Raw genomic sequence first — 18130 nt, 5'->3', positions numbered from 1 at the left:
GGGCGTCGACAATGTCGTGCACAAGACCAGAGATGTGAAACGTGGGAAGCTGCTGTTTCCCGGAAATTTCTAGTGTTAATGTGAAACCAACACGGCGCAAGGTCATGCCGTGTGAAGAGAATCACTCGTTTTTGTCTTTAGGAATGTCGTTATTTTGTCCTTTTGCAGTTGATAACGGAGACTTTGAATTTTCCTGGGATGAAGTCCGAATGAAATCTCGTGGTAATATCCCTATCAATATGATCTCTCTTGTGCGTTTGACTCGGTTTAATAATGCTATGACGCGCTATATATGTCAAAATGTCAAAGTCAGCTATTTCCTCTGCCCTTGGAATAATAAGAGGAAACCCCCTCTGCTTGTTCCATCTAAGGACCAAGCAAGCAATGTTGAGCGAAGACTTTGGAAAAGGACTGGACTCTAGAGACATGGTCCCAGAAATATCGATTCATACTGCAATCATTTGAATGACAGCTGCATTTCTTCCGGCTGGACCATCGCCATTATGACAAAAAATCCAACCATTTAAGAATAATCCTTCGCATCTTTTGGGCATGGCATGGCATGGCATTTCACTGCATTCTAAGCTGAAGCTTTCATTTTGGCGGAATAGTAAGGTTAGACTGTACCAAAATCTACGGCCAAACATTACGACTTGTTTGTTTTTCTTGCAGAATGAAGTTTTATTTGAATATAAACCCAGTTGTAATAGTACTTGTCCCAATCAGTTGATATAATGCATGTTAACACCTCATCTTTTCTATCTTCATCTTTCCTCTTATTCATCGTTGCATTTCTTGTAAAGACCCATTCCTACTCATTCAGCTGATATAAGCTCAGTCGTCCTTGAGCGTATCCAAAATTGGCCTTTCTGTAGGAACGTTCCCACCTTCATCTTGTTGGTCTACTGCACATTCAAATCATTGTGCCTTTAATTAAAAGGAATTAACCCAGATTAGGGCGTGGAATTTGCGTGTTCAATAACGTAGTCAAACTATGGAATAGTCAAAAGTTGGGCAAGAGCATGACTAAGCCAAACATAACCACAAGTCCTTCTCTAAAGATTTTTCCAACGTCCTCACTTCTGATTCAAGAAACTTGAGCCTGACCTCCTCCCCTGACTTATCTTCAGTTATATGGCTTAAAAATGATCTCTCCCTATATTATCTTGTTTTCGTTGCTTACATTCCCCTTTATTGATCATATTCCTTTCATTCCTAGACTACTCACCAATTACTCCAAACCTCAAACTGCACAAAACATGAGCCTGAGATGCTTGTTTTCCATTTCTTTATTGTCCAGCCTAGTATGCTTGTTCATGACATCATCAACATGTCAGAATGTGACAGCAAAAAAGGTAGATGTCGGGGTCATTTTAGATATGGATACATATGTTGGGAAGATGAGCAAAACATGCCTCGAGATGGCAATCCATGATTTCTACACTGCACACGAGAATTACACTACAAGACTAGTCCTTCACACGAGAAACTCATCAGGCGATGCAGTTGTGGCTACATCTGCAGGTATGGGATGTGAAGTTTTCTGCTAAAGCTCTTTCACCCCTGATTCTGTTCCTAGTTGTTACTTAGTGTTACATATTATAAACAAACAAAATCCAATTAAGTGCAGCAATGGGATTTCCAGCTAATGCAATTACTCAGAAATCATTCATCACCACTGGGAAATGCATTTATATCTGTTATTTCATCCATACAAATCAGTGTGAAACTTTCATGGCAAAGGTTTCTTTTTAGGTGAAGTATCCGAAACAACTCCTTAGATTACAGTCTTAAGATGCTAGCAAAGAATATGTATATAAATGGAAATGTGACTATAATTCTCAAGTACAAATATAGAACCTGAAGTTCAATATTTTTTAATTTTGCAGCAATAGAATTGTTAAATAATTATCAAGTCAAGGCCATTCTGGGGCCTCAACAATCGAGACAAGCAGATTTTATAGCTGACATTGGGAACACAACTCAGGTCCCTATAATTTCCTTCACTGCGACAAGCCCTTTGCTTTCGCACCTTGAAACTCCCTACTTCATCCGAATGGCTCAAGTGGACACCTCTCAGCTAAAAGCTATAGCTGCCATTGTCAACGCCGTCAAGTGGAGTGAAGTTGTACCTATTTATGAACGCTCTCATTACGGAAGTGGAATCATCTCTTATATTGCTGATGCCATGCAAGGAATCGGCACAAGGATACCGTACCGGTGTGGAATCTCTCCTTCAGCTACAGATGATCAGATCCTGAAAGGGCTCTACAATTTAATGACTATGCAAACACGTGTTTTCATTGTTCATATGTTGCCAAATCTTGCATACCGACTTTTTCTCAAGGCAAAGGAAGCAGGAATGATGAGCAAAGGATATGCCTGGATAGTCACGGATGGGATTGCAAGCCTTCTCAGCTCCATGGACCCTGATGTCATCAATTCTATGCAAGGAGTTATAGGTGTGAAGACTTACCTTCCTCCAACCAAAGAGCTACACCAATTCACGAAGAGATGGGAACAGCAGTTTCATAAGAAATATCCAGGAATAAACCATGTTCAGCTAAATGCCTTTGGCCTAGGTGCCTATGATAGCATTTTTGCTTTGGCAATGGCAGTAGAAAAGGCTGATATAGCGAACTCACAATTTAGTAAACCAGCCATCCAGGATAAGATGACTGACCTGGAAACCATTGGTGTCTTAGAGTCGGGACAAAAGTTGCTCCAGTCAGTTTTGAAGACCAAATTCACTGGATTGAGTGGTGGAGTTGAATTCATAAATGGACAATTACCGATATCTGCCTTTCAAGTTGTGAACTTGGTTGGAAACGATGCAATATCAATTGGACATTGGACAGAGAATAGCATCACAGACCAACTTCCTGCCAGTAATGAGAACTCAACCAGCGAGAAGAATTTTCTGAAAAAAGTTGTTTGGCCTGGTAAATCAGGAAGAATCCCAAAAGGTTGGGATATTCCAGTAAATGAGAAGAAGTTGAGGGTTGGAGTCCCGGTAAAAGCCGGATTTAGCCAATTCATAAATGTGGAAACAGATCCTCAGACAAATGCTCCCAATGTTACTGGTTATTGCAAAGAAGTGTTCGAAGCTGTCATGAAATCATTGCCGTATGCTGTTACCTATGAGTATGAACCCTTCGAGACTAGTGAAGGCAGTGGAGAAAGTGCGGGAACTTATGATGATCTTGTTGGAAATGTCTCGACTGAGGTAATAAATTCTGAACTCGGATTTCACATGATTAAATCAAAGTTGCATGTTTTACTTGAACGGTCTGCTTCCCGACCCCTATCTCAGTTTCCAACCTCTCGCTCATATTCTCCACTAACATGCTTCTGTTTCTTAGACCAACACAGGGCGTTATGATGCTGTCATTGGTGACATAACCATAAGGTCGAACCATGCCGAATTTGTGGATTTCATGCTTCCTTACACAGACCATGGAGCTGTACATTAGCAAACAGAAATATCTCCTCAGCAGAGCCTAGGCTCTGAGGGATTTGGGATAAATAGAAAATCTGAAGCAGCAAAGCGAAAAGACAGTCAAGCACTTTGGTCATGGAACAAGACACTCCACATTGACATCTTATAAAGTCAGGTTAATCTAAAATGCTAGGTGCTTAAATGCCAATGAATAAAGAACTAGTAACTTGATTTTTTAACACAGGAAAACATACCCAGGCTTAACATGACTACTAGGCACAAGATAAGGTGTCTTCATTTGAGCTTGAGCTTCCCTTATCCTCTCTGCAGACAAAGAAGGCGTGTCTGAATTCTTCATCTGCTTCAACTTCAATTCTTCCTGGTATTGCTTCATGCGCTTCTCTTGCTTCATTTTGCTAGGCCCTTTTCCATGAAATTTATGGGAAAGCAATCGGAAAGCTTCCTTTGGGGTTAACTGTTGCAAAACATTCAAAACAAGAAGATTGGCATAAAAACATCAAAGTAATGAATTGGCGTTTCTTTGTTAGATGCAAAAGAAATTATAATGGAGAATTTAGTATTACAAGGCTATAGTAACAAGACGTGAGTGGAAAATAAACTTACAGAAGCCTTGGAAAGAGCCTTTGCAAGTAATTCAACTGCTAACATGCCTGACCTGTTCAGTAGTTGCTCGGCTGCAGACTTGAATGCCATAATGACACTGCATTTTGGAGGATATTAGCATCTTGTTATAGGCAATGATTCAGCTTCTCAGCAAAAAGAATGACTGTACCTATCAGAAATGTCTTATTGATTCTGCAGCTTCGACACCAGCAGTTTGAGCAACATCACTTGGCTGCGGAGCAGCAATGTGTTCAAATTTTACCCCGGACTCTCTTTCGATCTTAGATACATTTGCCCTTCTTGGATCGTACAGCATGACAGCTGCTCCAGTATTGCCTAGAAAACAACATTGCCCTCAGCATCTGGCGAGCTATAGAAATAATGAAGCTATGGAAAATGCAATGCAGTTGTGCTAATAGTCGGCCTCTTGTTTTTTGGGGGTTAAGTGTGAGCCTCCATGTGATGTTGAAGCATATATTCACAGAAAAGAGAAGCAAATCAAAACATACCACATTAATCATCCAGCATACCTGGATAATTAACTGGACATCATTGAAGTCCAATCCACGTGCCACCACATTCGTGGCCACTAATATGATATACTTGCCAGACCTGAAACCAGCAAGTGTAACTTGCACTCAGGAAGCAAAGTTTGAGCAAGGAAAAGCATGTCTTGTGTCAATTAAGAGGCAAAAAAGGTTTGGACCATTTTAATATAGATGGTCATTGGTAGCCATTCTGAGCATGTATCCAGATGGCCTTTTACATTTTGTTTTTGCTTAATATAAATCTTGTGGCTTGCAGACACTTCTTTTAAATCTGAAACTCTCAAAATCATCACAACACTCAAGTATCGACACATAAATTCAGAAATAATTCATTCATAGTATTTGTCAAATTCAAATAATATTTTAAATTTTAGCAGGAAGTACTTATCGCTTTTGCTTAAGTGTAACCAAACATGCCCCAGAGCATGAGAGTTAATTTCTAGAAATACTTGCACACAAAACCAGAAAACAAGTGACATACAAGGAATGCATCACTTAAACAGATAGCCCCTGCAAATTAACAAAAGAATATTGTTTCCAGTCATGATGCCGGACCTACCACTGAATTAGATCCAAAAGCAGATGCTCATAATTCATTCTATTGAAGCCTAGACCTATGCATTCATCAATCGAAAATCTGAGGGTATGTGCCCCACTAAAAGCATCAACCACCTTTATTCTTTGAAAATATTTTATAATGAAAGGGAATTTTTTGCTACCGACCAATTTCTTTGCCTCGGGATGTAACATTTATTGCTGTAATCATTTATACCTTGTGAAACCACCACACATCAATATATCAGCACTCTCCAAGAAAATGAACTTCTAGGCAAACTAGGTTGGTTGATTTGATTAAGATAGTAATAAACTCGCACGACATTGTCACCCGCTATATGTGGTTGACAACTAGAGAGCAGGCAAACCAACTATTTGTAGTCATATAATTTAGTATAATAAACCATGCTCTATCTTCTTTGTTCATCTCCTCTTCAGTGTGTTACAACATTAATACTCTTACGTGTATTAGTATCTCTAAAGATTATGCACATTCATCATTTACCTCTCGTTGGGCTTGCTGTATGTCTCCATGCAAGGGCCGTGCTCCAGGCCATAATCCGGAAAGTTGAGAAGCAGATTCCTTCATCTCAGTAAAAATTATGGTACGGCCCCCACTAAAGAAAATCCAACCAGAAGAAAGTTTCAAAAGTGTATAGTGTCAAGTAAATCTTGTGACTAACAAAAGAGCACATCATTGAAGAAATGAAAATGGAAACAACTAACCTGCTGTAACAGCGTATTATGTCTGTAACAATATGCCTAACATTGGTTCTGGCCTTCATTTTCTCATTACCTACTGGATCTATAGTTCTCTTGTTTTGTTTAAGGAACCTGGAAGAAATCTGGAAATGCAAAGTCGTGCCATCAGGAAAAGTTGGGTGAAGATGAGTTTGCATAACAGCAGATAAGTAAAACCAAACATTGACAACCAAGATACAAATTCAAAACAACAAAACAACTTTGCCAGATTGAGTTACATACACCTTCACCTATTCTGGTAAAGTAACGCTAAAGAGCAGCGTCTGAACTTTACCTGTATCCTTCACCTTGCCTACAAGAACCAGAAGAATTGAATGATAAGTATATCCACATCTATCAGTGATGTGGTTAGATCGAAAAAAATCACATAAGTGAGACAAAAATTCTCCAAATATCTCATGTTATTATCGGTTTTCAAACTGCAGCCTAGATAATGCCTTATGTAAACCTACTCAGACAAGCCTCAAGCAAGCCTCAAGCAGAGGAATAGCAATATTGGTTAGAGCCCCTCTTAATGTATGCACAATAAGAGATAAGTTACATATAGTAGAGCATTTAAAAGGCACAAAGAAAATAAAGATCTTGCTCTTAAAAAAATATTCAAAAATCTCTTTTTTAAAAAGTTCTAAGTAGCTGCATGATGCTGAAACTGAAAGACCTATTGTCAAATTTCAAAATATAACATCACTAACAATAATTGTAATTGCAATAGATAAGTAAAGCATATTTCCACCAACTCCATAGTGAAAAAGATTAGTACACACGCCAAGAATTAGCTCCACATCTTCAACAAAACCCATCCTTAGCATTTCATCAGCCTCATCAAGGACACGGAAGGTTAAAGAGCTCAAGTCAATATTTTCCCTCTCAATGTGGTCCTCGCCACAAGATGTAACAACTGTGAACATGCATTATTCCCAGCGTGTGAAAGAAAACCAAATAAGCTTCCAATTCAATGAATTACTTTCACATGGCCAGGTGTTCCAATCACTATATCGACCCGTCTCCTCAATCGGCTTTCCTGAGCATGATAGGCAGCTCCACCATACAAACAACATGATGTTAAGCCCACTGCTCCACCATAAACTTCAAAATCAGAGAACACCTAAAATAATAGGGTAAATGATGTCAGACATCTATCTCTGTAAAAAGATGAGATTATTTCTATAAGCTTGATTCCAATACCGCTTAGCCAATTCCCTAGTAGGTAAAAGCACCAAAACACTTGGTGGCCTACCACATCCTTTCTTCCTTGAGGTTTTGCGGGCCCATTCGTCGGAGATTCCAAAATGGGCAAGACAAAAGCCGTAGTTTTGCCCACTGGTACAATTTGCACAGTGAACTAGGTGATAATCAGTGCTAAATTAAAACCCATCAACTACGAAATGAGCAAGGAGTTCGAAAACTCATGTTCCTAGCAGCCAATCATCTTTAAAAACTTGAAATGCAAGCTGGCCAAACAGTCTTCACGCCACTTTTGGTTTTATATGTCAAATAACACCAATGAACTAATGTAGATGACTTTGCCACAAACTAGAAGATTTATTTAGCTGTAGGTTTTTGGTCGAATTACCAGCTGTAGGTTCGAATGCCCGAAAGATCGGTCAGAATTTGACTTTTGCAATGATAATCGGGGCTGAAATACAAGGATTTAGGACCAGAAATGCACGAAAGACATTTCGGGAACCAAGTGCACTGTGCTACACTTTACACCATGATTGCTTTGTCGCGCTGTTAATTAAAACAACATTCAGCAAGCTCATACATCAACCATTCACTACTCATAGAGCAGATAAAACCTGCTTCTCTTTTCATATATGTCAACTTCGTGACCCTTTTCCGCATTACACACTATCATTACTCCAACGTTCGAGACCATTCACTTCTCTAAATTGTCGGTTAATTAGCAGATTTCAAACAAGCACGCGAAATTCAAATAAAAGTTTTCATACCTAACCAGTGCGGGCATGGCCGACCAAATCAGTCCCATCGAGGACGATATCAAACGTCATGGCCTGAATGGGAAACAGCGCCTCGATACCATTGTCCTTCAACTTCAACCTCAAGCTATCTGAGATCTTGAAATTCAACACAGCGTTGGGGTTCTCCTCCTGAGCCACCTCATCATCGCCGTCGCTCAACCTCGCCTTCTTCTTTTTCTTCTTCTTCCCCTTCAAGTTCTCGAGGTCGACCAGCTCGGAGCTGGTCTCGCTCTTGTCTTCCTCGTCGTCCTCGCGCAGCTCCAGCGCCTTCCTCTTCTTCTCCTTTTCGCATCCCCCGATGCTCCGGGAGCTTCGGCTGCTTGGATTCGGAGCCTTTGCCGCTCTTATTTTCCTTCTTGTGCTTCTTGTCCGATGCCGCCAGAGACTTGAAGCCGCCATCGGCCTCGAGCTAGACCTTCGCCTTCATCTTCTTCTCTTTCTCTTGCTTTTGGAGTTCTCCTGGGGTTGAGCTGAATCGGACACAACCATCGAAGGCATCAATGAAGCTGTCGGGAACCGCGAGAGGAGTTTAGGGGACGGGAGGGGAGGGAAGGGGGGGTGGTTTTGTCCTTCTCTTCTCTTCTCTTCTCCTCGTTGAAAGTAATCGAAGGCGGAGGCGGAGGGGGCTCGGGACCCATTTGCGATCGAGCGGGGCTCTCACGGGGCAATGTGCCAACGGCAGATGACCGGCGATGCTTTTAGGAGGCGGAGGAGGAGAAGAAGCACGAGGCCCTCAGGTCCCGACCATCAACCTCGAGGACATAGAGTCCAAAGACCTCGGGCTACTCGGAGTCGGGCTGATGACGCGTTCGTCGGAGGTCGAAGTTGCCGAGAAACCAACGCAAGCACAAACCTTGTGCTCGATCTCCGCGTTAGAGGAACAAGTCGGAGGCGGAGGGGGTGAGGACCCGACTGCGACTGGCGAGGCTCTTGAAGGAGGCGACGTACCAGAGGCAAATGACCGGCGAGACTTTTGGGAGGCGGGCGAGCCGGATGCGCGGAGAAGGAAACAGAGCGAATGTCGTTCTGTTTTGTTCTCCGCTAGGAGAGAGAGAGAGAGAAAAGCCGGGGAAATTCAATTGAGGAGTGAGAAGATTTTTGGGCGGGAGCGTTAAGCATTTATTGACCTGACCATTGTCCCTTCTTCTGCCAACGAGCTGAGCCGAGCCAGCCTAGCCGAGAGAATCAACTCTTCCATTTTCCAGCGGGTCCCTAGGACATGTGTCGATACTTGAGTGGTATGTGCGCACCACATCAGCGGATGACGTGGCACGCACGTACCACTGAATATTTTCTCGTAGTGTGGAGCAATTAATATATCACAGTTGGCTCATAACTCATAAGCTTAAATTTTTTAATAAATGTGTGTCAACTAGATATGTTGACAGGATTTGACTTGAGTTCCCTTTTAATGATCTTCTCGGGTGAAGATATCAAGGATTTTTACTGTGTGCTCCCAACATACTCAAAATTTACCATAGGGCATGAAAAATGATAAGTTGATTGTTGGTCCAAATATGCTTGGCATAATTGAAACTAGAAGGTATCTATCTTCTTAGTTTAAAATGAAAGATTTGAGAGAAGTTGATGCAATTTGAGATATCAAAGTGGTTGAACATAGTGGGGGATATGCTCTAAGTCAAGGTCACTATTGGAGAAAATTATTCAAAGATATTAGCATTTGAGAATTAAAGAGTCAAACGCATCATATGATATATCACTTAAGTTGCTGGCAAATACTAGGCAATCTTTAGCCCAATTAGAATATGTTAATGCAATTGGAAGTCTGATGTATCCTATCTTTATCGTGAATAAGGTGTCAAGATTTTTTAATATTACTAGTACTATGAATTAGAAGGCCATAAGTAGAATTCTTGGTTACTTAAAGAAAATAATAAATTTTGATCTATCTTAGGGAAGACCGCCAGTAGTACTAGAATGATATGTAATGCTAGTTCGATAATTAGCAAGATTGATAACAAGTTGATATCTAGAAGGATTTTTTAAAACTTACAAATGGTACAATCTCATAAGCATCAAAAAAGCAAATATGTATAATTCTTTCAAAGAAGGAGTTTGAGTTTGTAGCACTTTCGAGGGCTCGTAAAGAGGTTCAATGGCTATAGAATTCGCTATTGGATAAAAAGTTGTGTCCACAATCAATGACAACTATATCTTTATATTGAGATAGTGAGGCAACAATTTTAAGGCATTTAGTAAAATATATAATGGAAAATCTAGACATTAGCTTGCAACATGAATATGTTCAACAATTATTGATAGAATTATTTTAGTAAGTTATACTCAGACAAACAATAATGTGACTCGATCATTCTTGGGACTCTCAAGATCAAATGAGACCTATGGGTAACAAGGCCGCGATACAAAGAATACCAGTTAATTAATGCTAGGACTACATGAGAAGTCCGTAACAGTATGCTAGCAAAAAGGGGAAGAAACCATATGCGACAGTCTTTTGTCCTTATTCTAAAGGAGAGTCAATACCTAAAGAAATAGTCTAGATCATGCAAAAATATCAATATTCTAAGCTCACCAACAAAAGGAAAAAAGCACACCTTGTGATAGATGGCATGGTCGCCACAATCCCAGCACATGCATATATTATGGGGACCAGAGTCTTAGGTTTGTTCTTCCGGCCACATCAATGATCCCAATGCAGCCAGGGATATGCTGAAACCTGCATTCAGAAAATCAGGAAATGAACCAATAAATTGGAAATAAATACATCGGACTTCTAATCTTCTCCAAGAAACTTTCAGCTATTTTATCTATATTCTATCCAAACCCTTTAATGGAAGACATCAATCATCTCAAAACTTCCAGAGTAACCTGGGAGGAAGATGATACAAAGAACACATACCAGGTTAGCATTGGCTTCGAGACCTTGCAGGATGTAATCCAAGTAAACCTAATCCCCGGGCACCAACCCAAAGGGGTGCTAGCCTATGTAAGACAGAATCGCGAAAGCCCATCCTACAAACAGTTAAGAGAGAACCTTGTTTAAATCATCTTTCCTGCTATAAACTGATCGGGCGGGACGATCAAGATATAGTTATGAGATACACATAATTTTTCCACAAACAAATAGAAACCTTAGAATTTGAGTTGATGAATGCTTCACATACCAAGGCCTACAGCTTGGAACTTATGGTTTTGTGATATATTCCTATGAGTCAGCTGTGTTAAGGCAAAGTAGAGCCCTGCTACATCTATAAACCAATCAGAGCTTTCAGCAATTCCTGAAAATAAATAAGCATGACAGATTTAGAATGAATTTAGCTAGTAAATGTTAAACAAAAGAGCATAGTAACATGACACTCTGAATTAATTTGTTTTCAATCAATTGTTAAAGGAAACGCCCTCCACCCAAATCTAAGCCAAATAGTAAATAATCATGAATAACAGAAATGAGCCTCAGGGTGGAGTACAAGTGGCAGAAGAAGCATTGCATGAAAACAAAATCGTGGGTTCAGTGATACTGGGGCAATGCACAGTTTCAGTAACATGAAATATGAGGGATTCAATCAAAGTAATATCCAAATGTTAGCCCAAATTAAATGTGCAAACAAAATCCAACTGAGCAAGAACTGAGAGGAGAGTACAAAAGGATACCTGGTAAGGATCAAAGCTCTCATTTTCTGATACTTTGAGAAAAGTTGCTAGGCAAACCAGCTGTGGGTTAATAGATAAGAGGAAACCTCCATGCAATTAGCATATCAAAGAAGATTGAAAACTTTAATCTCAAGTATAATCTGCTGTTGGACCAACCTTAACTAAAGCCGTCCCAAGGTATACAAGAGCAGCCTTGACAGAGGTTCCCAGTGTATCATACTGGATCTGAATGTAAACTCATTAGTGCGTATGTCAATTGAATGACTTTACACACACTTATTCCTTTTTAATACATAGAAACAGTCCTTCTCATTCTCAAATATAACCCTCCCCACAAAGCAGATACTTCCACTACAACTACATACATGCAGAAAGCAACGACATCTGAAGAAGAATAAAAGAACCTATCAACTACAGAACACACTAGAAGGACATACCAGACTGCTCTTTCCGGTGGCTCCTGAGGTACATCAACCAAAGAATCATACTTTAAACTCAAAGTATGCAAGTTTCAATTCTTTTTACTCATCACTCTAGAATACCTATAGGATTTACTAAAACTTCATGAGAATTACAATAAACTCTGCTATTTCACAGCTAATCATCATCAAACAACTTGAACATTGCTTCCATTAAAAATGCTTGCGGAGCTTTTTAAAAATATAGATCACTTTGGATAGCCTAGCTTCATGGTTATCACCTTAGGAAAAGCTAGTATTTGGTCTCTTAATTGTGCTCTGATTTTACCTTTGCTAGAAAAAGCCATTCAAGTGTGTGCTAGCAGCAAACCTTTATCAAGTATGTTGTTGCTATTTGGAAAAGGTCAATCTACTTCTTTGTGGTATGATAATTAGACCCTCATGAAATCTTGTTGAGATCTACATACGGAGACTAGTCTATAATGCTGCTCAGCATCTTAGTTCAAAGGTATCTGCTATGATATAAGGTTTTGATTGAGATGGTCCGAATGCTCAATCCCAATATGTTGGCCAAACAAGCTGCATTATGCAGTATGCTCATTGCAGATTCTTTCTTGATGATAAAATCCTTTGTACTGCCCTCTCCTTCTATGTTGATTAACTTCCTCCATTGATTAAAAACAATGTTTAAAATAGGAATATAAGGTTGAATGGCAGACTTATTGGTTTTCTTAGTATGCCTAAATCCTGTGCCATTCCTAATATGCCTACATTTAATAGATCAGAAGATGGTCCAATCTTGTAAATGGTTCGCACAGTTGTCGTGCAAGTAATCTAATGGAGTTGAGCTCACTCATAGCTAGAGCGCAGCTTCTGTTCTCAGATTTGGAAAGAAATGCTTCAGCCGTGTCATGTTGAGAGGATCCAGGAGATTGGTCCGCTGAATTTGAATGGATAAAGACCTCTGAAGGGTGCAGACTTAAGGAAATTTTGTCAGAATTTACTTGGAATAGCTGCATTTACCTCATCTGGAGAGGTAGTGATGAGATAATCCATTCTCAAATCCAACCACCCATCCATAGAGTGGCTAAATTGGTTGTGTTTACAGTTAAGCACAAACACGAGAGTCATACCGGCGTTAGGCATTACGCACTTCTAACTTGCCCCCTTCGGCTTTGTTCTCGATGGAAAATTTTCTTGTTAAGTCTTTCTGTCGTGGTATGACATAGTCCATTCATAAGCTGATTGTGATACAAACACTTTCAAGAGGAGTCACACAGCTCATGATCTTGAGCATGTGAGCATGTGGGCATGAGGCGGGTCTAGTCCTCCCACAATGAGATTTTGCAATAAAATGATAGCTTTACTCATCCAAAAGAGGGGGGAAAGAAAACGTGATCGAACAACAAGAACCGGAACTTAGCTAGATCACCAACGCGAATGCGACTCTCTCGAACTTTCCTCTTTCATGACTAAGCAATTATCTCGCACCCATCAATACTTCCTCTTTGTAATTAAGTCAGTTTCAGAACCAACCACAACAAACAACAGGAACCCAATCCTTCATCCCATCGCTATCCCCGATGAGGAATTACCGAGATACAAAAAGCATGCTTTCTTTCCCAAATCAGGGACGGAATTCAGGACAACCAAAAAAAAAAAAAAATACAATCATCAACGTGACTAGAAAGCCGCACGAGAAACATATCTAAGGCCAATCGAATCGACGGCGATCGAGCATCGGGAAAAGCGGATCGGAACGAGCGCCGCAAGACGGGAAACGACGGACTTACAGGGAGTGGCGGAGTAGTAGACGGCGTGAGGGCCGAAGGTGAGGATCGCGCAGTTGAAGAAGTGGAACACCGTCATGCTCGCTCGCTTCCTCTTCCAAGCACCCGACCAGGATTCGAGAAGCGGCGCCGAGCGAGCGAGCGAGCGAGGAGGAGGACGAGGAGGAGATGGAGATGGAGATGGAGATAGAGAGCGAGAGCGAGATCGAGCTGAGAACGGCAGGGAACAGGCACTGTAGATCTTCTCAATTTACGCAAAATGCCACTGGCTGTTGGGCCTGCAGCTGGGGCTCATCTCGAGCCCCAGCTTCGGACGAGGGGAAGTGTCGGGCTTGTGGGCCTCAGATTGGGGGCCCAGATGGAATCGCCTCGACCTTGGGCTCAAATCAGAGGTCGTTGGTTGGGCGGGTCGGGTCGGGTCGATTTGCTCCTGACTATGTTGCCGTGTCAGGTCAGGTCGGGCCGGGCCGGGCTAGTACTTTTCGAGAAGGGCCGGGTTTTTTTGTGTGAGACGTTTGCCCGAACCCGCTCGGTTTTCCTTCGGCTTTTTGAGGCTTGGGTGAGCCAACTGGATCGCTGACTCCACAGTACACTTTTTAATTAGTAACTTACTCATGAGACAAACAAGAAAATAAAAAGAATTTATGGCACGTTGAAAGCTGTCATAAAAGGCTTTCGAGCGATATGCTCTTGCACTCGGTTCCTATGAGTTGATGTGAAGCGTCAAATCATGAAATTTTCATATGATATCATAAAATTTAATTATTTGCATTACTCTCATGGATCATATTAACATGGGTCGATCTATGTGTTAAGAACTCCATTACCCGTTAGTACACTTGCAAGTGCCATTGTGCAATTGATGTGTGCACTAGCCAAACGAGACATTACTTCAACGAGAATTGATTCAAACTCAACCAGAATCCAACAAGAGATAGAAGCATGAAACATAAGAAAGTATGGTGCTTTTGATGGTTCATTCAAGCTTACAAACTTTGTCAAACAAGCTATATTTTGTCAAATCAAGTACATAGAAAAGAGGACAAGCATTAGGATCCACTGCAGGCCATAAAGATCAATGCCGTCTCTAGTGTGTTTATAGTGAAGATAACTATGAACAACCAATGGGAAATGCTCAACATTCTTCTCATGTACATGGTAGGACAAAAGCATCGATGGTCAGCAAATTGAAAACCCACGAAGCTATCTAATCATACACGAACGTATGTACCCTTCAAGGTTTGTTTTTTATCAACTTAAGGGTGTGAATAAGAAATATATATTTTTTGAAAAAGAAAGATTAGTACGAATTATATGATTGTGAGTTCCATAATTGAAAATCTCTGGCGAAAGATTCCACAAGTGTCTTTATCTCCACATGATACTCCCAATCCATGTTTCAACCATTTTATCCTTGACCACACCATCCCTCTCTCCCTGACTGCACATGGTCTGCAAATGTTCTTGTGTTTTTTATCCTTTTCAAGTCCTAAGTGCCATAATGCTCTTCTGCAGGTTTGGACTCTTGGATTCGACCCATTTTCATATGATTCTCTCTCCAGGAAATCATGGTTGTTTATTTTATCTGCTTGTCTGTTTGAATCCTTTGTTCTTGTTCTTTTCCCCTACAGATCAGTACACGAGAAAATGATAGACTGACGCGTTTCTTCCTGCAGTCTTAACATAAATCAAACAGATTCTTGCCTTCGATGTATAGGCGAGAAAACCTTTCACGAGCATGCCCATGGAATCTAGATTGTCAATTTTGTAGGAGGGGTTTCTGTGTGTTTAGTTCGGTGCCCAATTGAAAATCGAAAAGAGAGAGAACAAAAAGAAAATAACACCTCAGGTACGAGATATATTATGACAGTGATGCGAAAATTAGGGCATTTATGAAAGTTACATATATGTACTCAAAATGGGTATGGACCATTGAATCCAGTAAATCTTTCGTCGGACTCGCTTTATGCAAGGGCTCGGTTCATATGTGTCATGGCTGCATTCGATGACTTCTCCTCTACCGACGACCACGACTAATAACCAGAATTAAAAAAATAAAAATAAAAATAAATAAAATAAAAAATAAAAAATCTCCGTGACAACACCGGAATAAAAGCAACAGGAGGACATTATATATAAAGTATTATGATGTTACTTATGGGTCCACTATAAGCAGAGTTTGGTCTTTGTGGTCCAAGCGACTAGCAAGGAGAAAACACAGAATGAGACTAGCTTGGAGAAGGAAAAGAGGCCATCAGCAGCAGCAGCAGCACAGAATTTTCAATAAACGACAAGGGAAACTGGGAGAGGTTTGGGTTCAAGCCTTAGCCACACGAAAATGAATTCAAAACAGGAAGACATGATGGATTGCATCCACTTTCACATTATTACTTTCTAATCGGAAGTGATCTATTAAGTCCGTGAAAGAGAAGTTAATCATTATCTCGTGAACTGAATAATGGAGAAAATGATGTAGGGGAGGTAGTCTTGAGAGAGGAGCCAACAACTTGGAATAAGCATGGTCTAGCAACCGAAATTATTAAATTCTTGAAATGGTCCCAAATAAAGGGGATTTGATTTTCAAAGGTATAAGTTGCAGCAATGGCCCTCGGGTAGGTTTTTCCTTACGAAAAGGAAAACCGGACATGTCATTTTCTTCTTTTGGTCGAGGCAGCTTTACTTGTATGAGATCCATTTCAAAACCAAAAATGGCCAGACCCTGGCCTCAGTGGCCATTCTGAATTTCCCTCCCTCCCTCCCTCCCTCCCTCTCTCTCTCTCTCTCTCTCCCCAACTTGAACTGATGATTCAATAAATCAAACCACGATATGAACTGGTTCTCCGTGTGGGTCCTTTCCACTAGAAAACATAATCCATTCTTGAGAAATTCAAGTCCATCATGAATGAGAACAAAAGACTATCGAGTTCAATCAGTCAGCCCATGAGTGAAGGGAAAGTCGCCAGGTAATGATACCCAAAAGAGCTCACTAGGGTATGAAATGTCCTCTCTTTTCCTCCTAGAGTTTCTCTTACATTGTGGAACACAATTAGGCAATCGTCATATGCCTCTTAGCTGGGACAACGTCTGTCAAATACTTACAATGTTAATATAATTTTGATAAGCAATGTAATGTGACCTTTCGTGCTCAATGCCCTAGTGATGCACAACATGTGTCAATTTCCTCGAATTTGCAATGTAAATCACACTGTAAACATCCACACATCATTTGCTTTCATTTTTCTACTTCTTTGTGTTCTCTCCTTGAAAACAATGAAAAAGCAGACATGCCTCTACTCTCTTTCTTTTCCCTCCGAAATTGGGTCGTCTTCTGCCTCTCTCTCCTTAGTTCCCCTTCCCTTGTTTTGACGACAATTCATGTACGGGAATTTACTAGGGACTTCTTGAAGGCCATGACGCACCGTACGACTTACAGTCATTTAGATTCCAGTGAACCTGATGGCGATGATCATGTCATGGCAGGGAGATAAAACAACAGAGGGACAGTCGGTACTGTGGTCTTTGTGTTTGTGCTTATAACCGGTAAGCGAGAGTGGTTGAGGCCGAACCGAGGCACACTTACCCATGGAACTTTAAGGGATGGAATTACCAGAGGACGGGGGTTCCATCATAAAGTGGTTTAGGGTCTGATTTTCGCATGTCTTCTTCGGTTTTCCCTGCATGGCATGACCTGTCCTTGGGGAACGCCGATGCTTGATTTGCCAACTCTTAGCTTTATTTAGGACATAGATGAAGAATAAACTTTTGTCTGGTTTGATGTCTCTGACCCTTCTCTGACTTCATCCTTCTGATCACGCTCTTTTCTTCGAGGCGTGCATGTATTAATATGTCAATGTTCAGGGTTAGGCTTCTCGTTGACCAGTCCAATCTGCCCACATTCACCCCCAAAATCCAACTAATAATCTCTCCCTTGGAAACCGACCAAAAATAAATAAAAATCACCCTTAGAACAATAAAAAAAAAACCGTAATTAAAGAGATAACCAAGATACAACTCCTAAAAACTTTTTTGGTAATTTGCCCTATAACAAATACTATTGAAGACTTTGGATTTCACTATGGGGTCAATTTGCTTATTTTATAATGTTTTGTTGTAATATTTCTGAATTTGTTATTCATCACTTCCCTCGATCTATTTCCACAATGTTTTGCTGTTATATATTTGATGAAAAGAAGAGTTGTCACTTTAGTGAAATATTATAATAGTAAATCCCCAAATTCTAATTGTTGATGGGGAAACTATATAATCAATCCCAAATATATTATACAGAAATCAATTCATTTTTAACTTTCCAATTTTAACATATTTAATCTTAAACCTTTGCGTGAAATTCCAATATAATTCTTTTGGCCAATTTTGG

At 40.5% G+C, this 18130-nt stretch overlaps 1 protein-coding gene, 1 long non-coding RNA gene and 1 pseudogene across 2 annotated transcripts; 1 reads left to right on the top strand and 2 right to left on the bottom strand.

The window, feature by feature from the left end:
• The first annotated feature begins 1379 nt into the window (after positions 1 to 1379).
• LOC104424204 (glutamate receptor 2.7-like) lies at positions 1380 to 3473 on the top strand. The gene is made up of 3 exons (XM_039314491.1): positions 1380 to 1524; positions 1890 to 3226; positions 3363 to 3473. The coding sequence occupies exons 1-3, from the start codon at positions 1380 to 1382 to the stop codon at positions 3471 to 3473; spliced, it is 1593 nt and encodes a 530-aa protein (XP_039170425.1).
• A 27-nt stretch (positions 3474 to 3500) lies between these two features.
• On the bottom strand, positions 3501 to 8309 carry LOC104424203 (annotated as a pseudogene).
• Positions 8310 to 10847: 2538 nt separating this feature from the next.
• LOC120294729 lies at positions 10848 to 11764 on the bottom strand. Its single transcript, XR_005551969.1, has 4 exons — positions 11700 to 11764; positions 11544 to 11603; positions 11057 to 11170; positions 10848 to 10904 (listed from the first exon to the last, which is right to left on the bottom strand). It is a non-coding gene; the product is annotated as an uncharacterized LOC120294729 (long non-coding RNA).
• Positions 11765 to 18130: the final 6366 nt, after the last annotated feature.

The sequence above is a fragment of the Eucalyptus grandis genome, chromosome 6 (assembly GCF_016545825.1).
Source record: "Eucalyptus grandis isolate ANBG69807.140 chromosome 6, ASM1654582v1, whole genome shotgun sequence".
Lineage (NCBI taxonomy): Eukaryota > Viridiplantae > Streptophyta > Magnoliopsida > Myrtales > Myrtaceae > Eucalyptus > Eucalyptus grandis.
Note: the sequence above shows the minus strand (reverse complement) of the source record. Positions and strands in the feature narration are given on the sequence as shown.